The 13,719-nt window shown below is 34.6% G+C and overlaps 1 protein-coding gene across 1 annotated transcript in view; it reads left to right on the plus strand.

The window, feature by feature from the left end:
* KIF6 (kinesin family member 6) overlaps positions 1 to 13,719 on the plus strand; it is a 123,459-nt gene that overhangs the window by 65,437 nt on the left and 44,303 nt on the right. Inside the window, exon 15 of the mRNA XM_070931225.1 lies at positions 6,928 to 6,983. Within this exon, the coding sequence (XP_070787326.1) occupies positions 6,928 to 6,983 (56 nt within the window). The remainder of the gene's footprint in view (positions 1 to 6,927; positions 6,984 to 13,719) is intronic.

Consider the following 13,719-nt stretch of genomic DNA (forward strand, 5'->3'; position numbering starts at 1 on the left):
GTAAAAGTAAAAATGACTTAAAATACTAGGTGCTAAAAAAGTGAAAGAAAAAAAAGTCAATAATTGAAAGAACATAGTTACCTAAAGTATGCCTCTTATGAAGCTGACTGGGTTTGTTGTTGTTTTTTTTACTTTGTTCCATGTCCACTTTTGTTAGACAAAATGGAACATAATAGCTTTTTCCAATTCTTCATCATAGACAAATTCTTGCCCAGATAATAATTTAATCATGTCATTGATAATAAGGCTGATTGTACATATATGAGTAACCATAAAAAATTCATGACAAGGAACTTGTCCTAGCCACAAATATCATAACAGTATGAGTTCATCCTAAAGATATTCTTGAATATTAGAATTAAGATTTCTTTTTCTTTTTATCCTTCAGGTTTCTTTCTATTATTTATAAAAGAACAAGCATGATATATGTTTTTCCTAAATTAAAATCTCAATCCCAAAGGTGCTTTTTTTTCCCCAAGAGGTAACTGGACTTTCTGGTTTTTCTTTGAAGACATTTTGCTTCTCATCCAAGAAGCTTATTCAGCTCTGAAGAAGAGTTGAAGAGCTGAATAAGGACATTGTGGAACATTGTTACTTATGCTTTAGTCAGGTCCATTTGCTGGAGACAGTTTGTCTAATAGGGGTTATTTGGTTATAACTCTTGGTAAATACTTTTTATTATGGTTTTAAAAAATATTTTAAGTAAAAAACATTTTGGAAAAGTGTGTTCAGGGTAAAATTTTTTAATATGTATTAACTCCCTTTTTATGATCCTGTAATCCCTTAATTTGGGGTAGAGTTGGGGCAATTGGATGGAACTGAGCATTTACTGGCCAGATGCCCTTCCTGACACCACGTGGAGTTTGCAGCAGATATTTTTTTCTTTGAGCCCTAGGCGAGAAACTTTTGCTGATATTTAGGATTGAACTCCCAACCTTCCGAGTGGGAGACGAGAGTCTTTACACTAGGCTACCACACTGTTCAATTTTAATACATATTATAACCTGTAAATATTGTTGATAGCTATCTTCACATATCTGCTACCTGTACAAATGTCTCTAGATCAAGGGTGAGCAATATGCAACAAGATCATGTCAGTGAAATTTAGAACAAAAAATACTAGAAATTGATGGCACAGTTTTTAACTCCAGAAAGAGCAAAATATAATAATTTGTACTTGTTCAAAGTCAAAAAAAGTGGGTGTTGGAAACTTCATGTATATAATTTGCAATCCATGCAATTAGTTCACTTGGTTATTCAAATGTAATTTCATCTTGTTCATGTTATAAACAAAGTTGTAGAGACCTTTAAAGGATGAAAATTTAAAGCACCATAACTCCAAAATCCTGGCAGTGAAGTTTAGCATCTTCATCCCAGTCATTACAATTTAGTTTGCTGCAAATTTTATTTTGCTATAGAGGAAACAAACAATAAAACTGAAAACAATTTACCATATAATACCGTGAGACATTTCCCTCCCAGTCCCAAGCTTCATTTTTTCCAAAATAGAGGACTGTCTCCCATTCAACTTTTCCCAACAGCCTATTCCCCCTCCCCTCCCCCCCATTCTTCCTTTTGGCTACCATGGCCCCTGCCTTAAGGAAGTGGCAAGTAGCCCCAGAACTGCACTGCTCTGGGGCTACTAGCTGTGCTGTGGCTCAGGGGCTTCTTGGCATGCTGTGGGTCTGGGATTGCAAGAAGCTCTTGTGCCACAGCACAAAGCCATAGCTGCCCCACCTGCCATGGGCCAGCTGCTCAACCTGCCTCAGCATCACAGCATGGTGTAAAGCTGCAGCCACCCAGGAAGCCACAGCTGCTTCAATCCAGTCTCAACCACAGCTGTACTCAACTTCTTGTACTCCAAAGGCCCTGCTGCTTGCACCTTGCCATCCTAGATGTCCTTCACTGCCTTCTTGCTCCCAATGCCAATGAGGCATGTCCAGCCTGCCCCTTCGTGAGACAGCTGCTGGCCACATGAGGCCAACTTCCCCAGGTCTTGTGAGAAACCCGCCATGTGTGACGGGGGTAGAAAACAAGTGGCCAGCAGCTGCCTCATGAATAGCCAGACTGCAATGGCAGCAAAAATACAGCAGTAATGGGCCAGGGCAGCAGGGATGAAATAGGCAGGTGGGGGAGTTGAAGCATTCCTGCAATCATAAGTACAGGTAAGTGCTACAAATTCTTACCATGCAGCACTGGGGACACTACAACGACCGTAACTTTGGGGACTGGTCTTAAATCCCTTTGTTCAGCACTGCCATAACTTCAAACGCTCACAAAATGAATGGTTGTTAACCAAGGAACACACACAGAGTGAAATGCTGGTCCTTGTAGTTTTCTTGGTAACAAATAAAAATAATGATCAAGTACTGTAAAATCATAGGCACAAGTCATCTGCAAAACCAAAATAAAATAACCAGTTTGGGTAAAACTGGAATTGGATATAAAAATGCCTAGCCTGTTTTGGAAGCTGCTGAGTAACTATCTCCCTGGAATTGCCCATTAGCAAACAACAAAGAGATTCCCTTCCAAGTAGCTCAGAGGCTCAGTTATGACATACAGGGAAAGAAATTTCACAATCTTTGAACCCAAACAACATAGGATCTTCCAAATCAACATCAAAACCATCAAATAGGTTTAGCAGTAAATAGGCAGGCTGTACAAATCATAGAGTAGGTGTAATATGACTCTTGCATTGCATCCTGGTCAGTAATTTAGTGGTAGCATTCTGTACCAGCTAGAGCTTCCAAACCATCTTCAAAGGTTGCCTACATAAAACACATAATAATTTAGATGCAAGGTTATTCAGACATGTTTTACTGTCAACAGGTTTCCTAAGATGCATGACTCCAACCTGTTCAAGCCTTTTAAAACTGAATTGGGATTGAAAATGAATAGATTATCAGTATAACTAAGCATTTATGTAATATGCTTTTTGCAGCAGATGATTCATTAGATTCTGAACCAGCTGAAATCCACAAACAGTTTTCACAAACATATTCTATACGTAGATACATAGAACCATAGAATGTAAGGATTGAAAGAAACTTCAGAGATTATCTAGTGCAAGAATCCACTATAATAGCATTGCTGACAGTTGTTACCAAGCTTCTATTTAAATACATTCAGCAAAATAAGAGTCCACCGTACTCTCTGATACAATTTGTTCTATGGTTAAACAGCTCTTGTTATTGGGAAATTTTCTCAAGGGCCCAAGTAATATTTTGATATTTGTCCCTGAATTTCTTGTCCAATTATTTTTTGTCCCATCTTCTAGAATAATTCTAGACCCATTTTCTACATGATACCCCTTCAATTATTCGAACATAGATGTGGTGTTTCCCTCAGTCATCTCTTCTCCAAGTTGAATATACCAGTACCTATAATCCTTCCTCCTAGAATTATCTTTCCAGACCTGTTATTTTGGTTAATCTCTTTTTGGTCCCACTCCATATGCTGCTGCCAAATATGATCCCCCATCTTATACTGTCAATATTTATACTTCATTTTTCTTACCCAAATAATAGGAGTTTTTATTTGTCCCATAATTTTGATACTGTCCTTCAAGGTGTTTCCTGTTTCCTCTGTTTCCATGCAGAATTCATAAACTGTTATTCATTTGTTAAATAGCACAAAGCCTAAAATAGAGACCTGTGATACATCTCATCAAACCTTTAGAGCTGTTAATACTGGATTCAACCCGCACTTACCCATCTAATTGTAGAATAGTTAAGCACATATTTTGCAATCTTCTCTACCAAGAATGTAATGGGAAACATTGTTGAATGCTTTGCTAAAGTCAAAATATGCTGTGTCCACAACATTTTTGTGGTCAACTAAACTGGTCACACTATCAAAAAAGATCAGGTTAGTTTGGCATGATTTATTCTTGATTGAATCATGCTGACTCCTGCCAAGCAATGCATTCTTTTCTAAATACTCACCAACTGACTGGTTAAAATCTGTGCCAATGTTTTGCCTAGTAGTAAATCAGGGTAGCAGTAAAAGAGTCTCTAGTTACCTGAATCTTCTTTTTTCCCATTTTGTGAAGATAGGAACAACATTTACACTACCCTAGCTCCTGGCTTTAAGCCCATCCTACATGATTTTTTAAAGATCACCAAAAGGGCTGCAAGATGACATTCTCACCCTCCCTCAAGACTCATGTATGTAGCTACTTTGTTCTTGAAGATGTAAACACATTCATATTAGCCAAATTTTATCTACCTACTTCTTAACTCTTGGGGTGGAGGGTAAAATATGGTCTCTTGTAACATCTTTTCCAACTAAAAAAATATTATTACTAGGTATAAGCTTTCATGCGCTGTAGCTCACTTCATCAGACACATAGAGTGGCTAGCTAGACTAAGGTAGGATTTAAATTGGGGGGATGTCCTGAAGGAAAGGGAACGGAAAATACTTTGGGTATGCAGATTCCGGTTACATCTATGAGGCAAATTACAACTAGCACATCAGTTAACTACTATAATTTGTTAAAACATATTGTGATGATTGAGATCTGAAATTGCCTAAAACCTTTTGATAAACACATCAAAAGGTTTTAGGCAATTTCAAATCTCAATCATCACAATATGTTTTAACACATTATAGGTCAACAACTTCTCACTCAATGGTACTATTAAAGTTGCACTAAAGTCGTATGAAATATCTGCTAAATATATTCTTCCTTTATTTACTCATCCTACATGCTCAATATGAAGGGAAGCTGGATTGAAAGAAGATGAGCATGATTTTAAAATTGGAGGAAGAAACAAATCGTTAATTTGTGCTATGCTGATAATACTATCTAATAACCAAAATGCAAAATATCTGCAAGGTCTGGTAATAAAAATCAATGAGCATAGTGAAAAAATGGGATTAAAATTAAATATAAAGATCAAACTAATGAAAAGAGTACAATGTTGAATAAAGACTGAAAATGGGTCCTTGTAATTGCAGCTGTCTCTGTGTTCCTGCAGGCGCATGATTGCAATTCTGGGACTTGGCAACTGGGCTGCAATTACAATGTTGCGGCATCTTGGAATCACCTGATCACCATTTGTAACTTTCACTGCCAGCTTTTGATAAGCAAAGTCATTGGAGAAGCTGGCAAGAGATTGCAAGCAGTGATCACGTGACCATTGGACTCTGCAATCATGCAGGATTCTTCTAAGAACAACAACTGGGACTGTCACAACTGCTGTGGTAAACTGCCACAGTCACATGATATTGCACTTTAAAATCATATCCTACAAACACATTGCTTAGGGATGCAGTTGCTGGTCCTACTTACCCTCATTAAGCAAGGGCCATAACTCTTTGGTGACTATTCCCATCCTCCATTTTCTATATACACTTTGGATTCTAAATTCAGTTAAAACTGAAAAAAGCTAATCATAGAGAGGGGGTTTCCCTGGTGCCCTCCCATTTTTCCTTCTCAGAATACTGTGCATTTATACCTTCAGCATCTAGGTTTTGAGAAGTTCCCAACTTCCCTGCATTCCATTTGTCCTCAGGATTTTGTCTATGGGATCTCCTCTCGTTAATTATTACAACTTTATTAATAGAATTAAAGCTTCATGATACTTGGGAGGTTATAAAAGCAGAGTTAGTCACAACAGTGGTAGCAATGTAGCAAATCATGGCTGATCATGAAAAAAGAATCAGATCTTGTTAGTGTTTGCATGCTAGGCCACCAGGAAATTCCAGTGCTATAGGCTAGACGGGAAATCAAAACACATTCCAGAAGAAGGCAATGGTAGATCACTTCTGTATAATTGACAAGAAAACAATATAGCTCTGTCCACACAAATACTGTATAAGTCAGATTTATCTTCAAAGACATGTTGCTTTCTTACATACAGAATTATTGTTATTTAGAAAGCACCTAGAAACCAAATGTAACTAGTAGAAGTAGAAGCGATGTCATGTAGGACATTCTTACCAGCAAAGTCTGAATTCACTCACATCCCAGTCTGAGAGATACCACTTTTTTTAGACCATGAAGAGATTAGCACCTGTTGGTTTAGCACAGATGTTTGTCGCTTTGTTTTTTTAATTACTTAACAATATGTGACTTGAGTGGCTAGCAAAATTAAAAATGTTTCTTTGGTTTGTTCTATGAAAAGACAATATTACTGTTACTTTTAAAAAAGGGAGGGGCTGAAAAAATGTAGGACTTGGACTACTCTTACTTATTCTAAGTAAGTCCAACATACTTTATATTAAGAGCCCTGGTAGTGCAATGGTTAAAGTGTAGTATTGCAGGCAAAGTGTCCATAGTTCAATCTTGATGAAGCTCAAGGTTGAGTCAGCCTTCCATCCTTCCGAGATCAGTAAAATGAGGACTCAGATTGTTGGGCCAATATGCAAATAATGCTTCTACATTGTAAATTGCTCTGAGAGTGCTATAAAGCACTATGGGATGGTATATAAGCCTAACTATTATTGCTATTATTTCTTATCTCTGGCTTAGGATATTTGATTGATTATTTCCTTCCTTCCTTCCTTCCTTCCTTCCTTCCTTCCTTCCTTCCTTCCTTCCTTCCTTCCTTCCTCAGAATATTTGTTTTAAAGAAATAACATTAGCAAAATACACAGACAATCAAAACACTTGATTTGGTGAGTGAGGATGCTGAATAATTTTAACAATATGAGAATGTAGAGTGAAAAAGATAACTTTTTATTTCTGTTAACAGAGAGCGGGTAACAGTAACCGACTGTGGATGCACGCATGCGCGCACACACACATATATTTTCAATACAAAATATAATGTAACTTGCCACTTTGTCAGTCTAATGTGATTCATTGCCATAGATTCAGCTTTAACTTAATGTGCAGGCAAACCACAACTGAAAATAGTACAGAAATGTTGACTAGTTGTACAATGCATTAGTAAAATTTCTAAACTTGATTGCTTTTATCAGGTTTGCGGAAGCAAAATCTTTGGGACAAAAAGTAAACGATGTAAGAAATCAAATCAGTAAGTATGAATATTTCCTTTTTTAGTATCCAAATTATATTTTGGATTTTGGATTTTGAAATTTACGCTGACTAAAAATTATACCTGCCATTGGAATTAGTTAATTAGATTTTTCCCTATTCTATCAATTTTAATTTTTTTTTAATTTGATTTATACGCCGCCCTTCTCCGAAGACTCAGGGTGGCTTACAATGTGTTAAGCAATAGCAATATTAGCAATATTTTATCACTTATACTAATTTTCCTGTTGTTTAATAAGTTTGTTTCTTCAATTTCAGTCCATTCTGTTAATTCTAGCAATACACATCCAATTTATTTAAAACTCAAGGTCAAAAGAGTTTTCTATTTCAGAATTCTACCTCTTAACTCTGATTATGCTAGTTGGACAATAGAAACAGTATAACTTGTTTGTCATGTGACTGTATAGAATGCCATACATAAAATCATACATGGCTACTTCCCTGATAGAATTATAGTGAAAAACCAGCAAATAGAAATTATATCCATCTGTGCTTGAAGCTAGATATCTATGTTCCTTGTATTTTTGTTTTGGATTCCATCAAGCATTCCTGGCTATTCTAGTATGTTCAATGAAGCCCAGATCGTATCAGTATTATTTTATATTTGCTAGCCAACACTTAATAATATGATATTCTTTACCACAAAAGTCATCAGAGGACTTTTTGGTGAATCACTTGACGCAATGTAGAATCCATATTACAGTCTTGATGATTTGTAATAGTCATGACAGACAGTGGTTGACTCTATTTTAAAATTCTGCCACAAATATTTTAACATTCTGATTTTCCACTGGAGCAATCGCTGTTTCACACCAGAGCTATGGAAAAAATCTAGCCATTTTCCATGATATACAGTGATATGCCATGATACCTGAAATGGGGTGATCATAGTTGGATATTTTAGTTGTTCTCCCAACTTTGCAAAGGGATCATAGAGTAGAATTCACAAGTGCTAAATCTACAACTAAGTTGCAATCACCAAAATATACTACTGCAAGATGAATATTTTTTTCTACCATTGTATCATTGAACAAAAAAATAGGTGAATTTTGAGTATATATTGGTACCCTGAATATGTTTGTATCTGAAAATTGATATTAATCATTATAAAGAGAACTGAAGATGAGACTTGTCTAAAATCATGTAATAATATATTTATAAAAATGGTAAGTCTGGTACATATGGATTTCTGTTCTAATTCTAAATTAGAAAGTACTATCTGAAAGGAGAACTTTTGAAAACCATGCATTCGTTTCACAGAAATTAAAAGAAGTTATCATCCACACCTAATCCCAAATGGGAAACTGTGGGAAGGGCTAATGAGAAATGTCAATAGCATAACATACAGTACATTAACAAAGGTCTTACAATCTTGGCAAAAAATTATACCTAAGATAGGGAATCATTAAATGCAAAGAAAATGAAGACAATATTAATGTTTCAATGATCAAAAGGTGCTATAACTTTTTGTGCATACATACACGCATTCATGATGACAGATAAGGCTCAGTCCTTGTGGTGTTTGTGATGTTTTCGGTTCTTCAGTGCGGTTCTAGAATTTCTAATTATGTCAAAGATCAAGTCCATTTACAAATTTTTCAAAAACTTATAGTAAATTCTTTATTTTAATTGGGGCAAGAGTACTGTCATAATAAATTTGGGGAAGGCACTTGATATCCTAAAATGTGAAACATGCTAGAATACATTTCATCTATTTTCATGACTTGGGGAACTCAGTCAATATTACCTCTCTTTGCATGCTCATTCCTTAAAATAAATTGATATTACACTCCCCTTATATCTCCCTTTATACCTCCCCTTATACCTCCAATGTATAAAATACTTGGTTGCTGGCCAAAATAGTACCATTCTGTTTGTTTGTTTGTTTGTTTGTTTGTATCTCACCTTTATTACGTTTACAATGTTTTAGAGAGTTTGGTAATAAAAATCCAATAATCAGTTGATTTTCTCATCAGAAAATATTTTTTTAAAAACAGCAGAATTAGAAGAGCTTGATCTGTGATTCAGGTGGCACAATTTTTTGTTGTACAATAATGTTAAGGTTAATGTGGATTTTAAGAATCTTTAAATTAGTAGTACATTTTGAGAATATGGAACAGATATTAAACCCTGAGTGTGTCCCAAAATGCCTTATTCACAAGAAGCATTTTATAGAAAAAAATATTGAAGGTAAAGAAAAATGGTTAAGTTATCAAGTGTTCTTAGAAAGGGGACATAGAGAATATAAGATGAAATTGAGAAAGCAACTGGCCCCAGAGGGATTTAGTTTTTAATAGTTTTCATATGTACAGTTAAGAGAAAGATTAAAGGTAGAAAATTGGATATTTGGAATGGAGCAGCCGAAGACAGAATTTGAAGGTGAAGTTGAACAATGTAGAAGCAATATAGAAGGTGAAGTTGAACATATACTTGCCATAAACTTATACTGAAATTTGAAACAGAAGTAGAACAAGTGAAAGACTATATGATAAAATGGACACAACAATAACATATTGAAGAAAAGAAATTATGATGTAACCTTAGAGAATGGATAAAAAAGTCCTTTATAACCATTGTCAAAAAACCCGGAAACTTCTTTATAATCTTTTATTTTCTTTTTCTATTTTCTTTCTTACTTATTTTGTATTCTTCCTTAACTTCTTCCTTTTAAATATTTTCATTGTTTTTACCTTATTAAAGGTATTTTATTTTATTTTTCAGTAAAAATTATATTAAAGAAGAAGATATGAAAAAGTAAAGTTCTTCACAGTGCTCAAATTGTAACTTAATATTTTTGGAAATGCACTCTAGACAAAAGTATGATACTGGACAAATCCAGGCCACATGATCCCCACTCCTAAAAAAAGTTTAATTCTTTAATTAGTTATTAAGTAAGATATTTCATTAACTTATGTAGTGCCTCAATATGAACGTGAAATTTATTCCATTAATTGGCCTAAACTTTCTAGAAGAGGGGAAAAAATCAGTGCAAATATTTTTTAATTAATTAAATTATTTAATTTCCTTAAGGGAAACAGCTCTTCTTGTTATTCTGCGCAAAAAAATCAATTAATGCTGTAATTGAAGCTGAGTGTAAAAGGAAAGATAAATGATAGTTCCAAGCCTTCAGTTAAAACAAGATTCCTAGAAATAGGGTTTCCTAGTAAGTCAGTAAGAATGTATACCATTTCATTCTTTAGTTATAAATGATCCTCATTTATATAGAATTTCACTATTACCACATAGAACAATTGCATCATTCCATTTGTTATAATAATACGGTACCAATAGTACAAAAGAAGTACAAATTCATTGACTAGAAACTTGCTATTTTTCTGTAGCGCTACATAAAACAGTCTTTTGTGTACAGATATCACAATATTTTCAGTTATCATAAATAATTGGGAAACCACTAAAGGAAAATGGGAACACATTAGTTCTCCTTACATTTCTATCTTAGTTCCTTCTTGTTGTTTTTTCTATCGCATGTCTTTTTCTTCAGTTTTTTAATATGTGGACCCACTCCTTCACCTCCTTATATTCCCTGTTTTGGTCTGCTTTGCTTTGAGAAACTGATATATTTCAATTTGGTTTGACCGACTACTGATTTAATACTTGTTCTCTTACATATCAGTGGGGACTGATGGAAAGAAATAATAAAGAATGAATCACAGGTATCTTCACCTGCTATTAATATCCTGTTTGGGCTTGTAGGCCTTTTGTATTATTTTTTCAAAATCCACCTGGTATGCAAAACTTCAGCAGAAATATTTTTTATTAAAAACTGTGGTTAGTAATATTGTCTTTGCTGAATAACTAAAGTAAGCTCAAATGAAAGCATGAGTTAAAATGAAGCAAAGAGACAAGGGATCATGAAAATAAGATGCAGCTGTTGTAGTAAGTAAGTGGATGAATGGAAAGAAATATCAAACAAATGGCAGAGAATAAGAATTTTCAGGTTACCTCAAGGGTAGTACAGAAGTGTATATGGAAATGTATTTTGCGGAAATGTCCAGTGGTATTAATAAAAGGGATATCTATAGAAAAGAGGTCCCAAATTATTATTTGGACTCTTAATTCTGATCATATAAAAATAAATAATGAACTTGTCCATTGTAAGAAATAAAGAGAGCTTTTCCCCTTGTTCTCAAATGCATTATTTAAGATCTTTGGAATAATCACTTTAACTAACGTGTTCACTAGACCTGCCTGTGTCTACAGCTACAATCACTATTAGATTTAATCTAGTAGAGCTCAATGCAATAATAGTGAAAGAAGTTGATGATTTATTTTAGGGGAAATAGAACCATTATATCATCTTTGTATTACTCAGTATACATAAATTTAATATCTCAGTTAGGATACCTGTTTTTTGGCATGCAATCCCTCACAAAATCTATGGTGCTCCAATCCTGTTGACATTCCCAAAGATGTTGAAGACTTAGCCTTCCCAGGCCTGGGTTACACTGGATGGACTCCCTAATTTGGTATTTTTGCATATGTTTTTGTGTCAAATGATTACATCCCAATCTTCTTTACTTACTTTGTATTATATTTTTATTCTTTCCTATATTGTGAGTCAGTTTTTAATTGGACAATATTAAATCATATTCAGTAAAAATATATAGTGATAAAAATCAATAAACATATAGAAATAAACCATTTACACACCATTCAAAAGAGACATTAAAAAAAATCTCAGAAAGAAACACCACCACAAAAATCCAGAACAGGTCCTCTCCAGCAGCCAACTCCCAGATAAACAGGGATTAACATCAGATAAATAGTCAAGCAGAACACAATACACTAATCAAGGAACTACTAGTTAGAAAACCACATCTTGACCAACACTGGCAGGACAAACTGTTGTATATAAACAGAGAGCAAATCCCACATTGACTCTCAGAACATATGTTGCCTAGTTGGCCAATGAAATATCTGCAAGCAAAAACCAAACTCAGAGAGCACCAAGGACTCCACAGTTCAACTCTGAACTACATATATTTTCTTCATTGAAAAATAAATATAGGTAGGATAATTCCAAAACAAGAGAATCCAAATGCCTACAAGAATCCTACAAAACAAATTTCATATAAAGAATCTTCTTTTGACTCTGGGATTACATTACTTGTAATGTGGGTTTTGATACAATTTACTTCCATTTTATTGATTGTGAATTGGTCAGAAAATTAATAGAATGATAAAACATGCAATGTTAAAAATAAAGAAATAAAGAGTGTAGAGAGAAAAAGAAGGGGAAGAGTATTGCAATGAGAACATATTTAGCAGTCACATAAAGCTAAGTTGTGCAGAGAAATAGATCAAATAGGTATATCAATGGCTATCTGGAACCCTGGCTAGAACCCTGAACAGGAGTATTTCATACTGTTGTATTTTGTTGTAGAATAGAATAGAATAGAATAGAATAGAATAGAATAGAATAGAATAGAACAGAACAGAACAGAACAGAACAGAACAGAACAGAACAGAATAGAATTTTTATTGGCCAAGTGTGATTGGACACACAAGGAATTTGTCTTGGTGCATATGCTCTCAGTGTACATAAAATAAAGATACGTTCATCAAGAATCATAAGGTACAACACTTAATGATAGTCATGGGTTACAAATAAACAATCAGGAAACAATATCAATATAAATCGTAAGGATACCAGCAACAAGGTTACAGTCATACAGTCATAAGTATAAGGAGGAGATGGGTGATGAGAATAATGAGAAGATGAGAAGATTAATAGTAATGCAGACTTAGTAAATAGTTTGACAGTGTGGAGGGAATTATTTGTTTAGCAGAATGATGGCGTTCGGGAAAAAACTGTCCTTGTGTCTAGTTATTCTGGTGTGCAGTGCTCTATAGCGTCATTTTGCAGGTAGGAGTTGAAACAGTTTATGTCCAGGATGTGAGGGGTCTGTAAATATTTTCACAGCCCTCTTTTTGATTCTTGCAATATATAGGTCCTCAATGGAAGGTAGCAATTGTTTTTTCTGCAGTTCTAATTATCCTTTGAAGTCAGTGTCTGTCTTGTTGGGTTGCAGAACCAAACCAGACAGTTATAGAGGTGCAGATGACAGACTCAATAATTCCTCTGTAGAACTGGATTAGCATCTCCTTGGGCAGTTTGAGCTTTCTGAGTTGGCGCAGAAAGAACATTCTTTGTTGTGCTTTTTTGATGATGTTTTTGATTTTAGCTGCCAATTTTAGATAGGTTTTGGTTGTTAAAATTTTACTGAGCTTCTTTGAGACTACACAGTATAAAAGCAGCTCAAATGTAAAGGCCAATCCTATATAATTTAGCTAAACCCCATTCAGACCAGTGGAATTTAATTCTGAGAGACATATATAGGATGGCGCTGTTAACAATTTGTGTTGAAAAGTATTTAAAGTATATTTTTAATTTTTTAAAAAGCATATCAAGTTCTGATTATGTGACAAATTCTATGTGGTAGTTTGCCTGCTGTTCAAAAATACTGATTAAGAGCAATCATATTTCAAACCTTGAATGGTGACTGGATTTAGTTATTTTATTACTAAGAAAATAGTAATTAAAAAACTTAAAGGAACTCTGTTACTAATCTCATATAACTGCAACTTTTCCACATGACTGCACCCCCCACCCACCCCCACCAACCAATGAGCTACAAATAATACAAACCCTTTTCCTGCAATGCAAAGGTTACTGTTTTTCAAATCAGAATAGG

This window comes from Pituophis catenifer, unplaced genomic scaffold (genome assembly GCF_029215685.1).
Source record: "Pituophis catenifer annectens isolate HBS135680 unplaced genomic scaffold, rPitCat1.0.hap2 SCAF_1, whole genome shotgun sequence".
In the NCBI taxonomy this organism is placed as follows: domain Eukaryota; kingdom Metazoa; phylum Chordata; class Lepidosauria; order Squamata; family Colubridae; genus Pituophis; species Pituophis catenifer.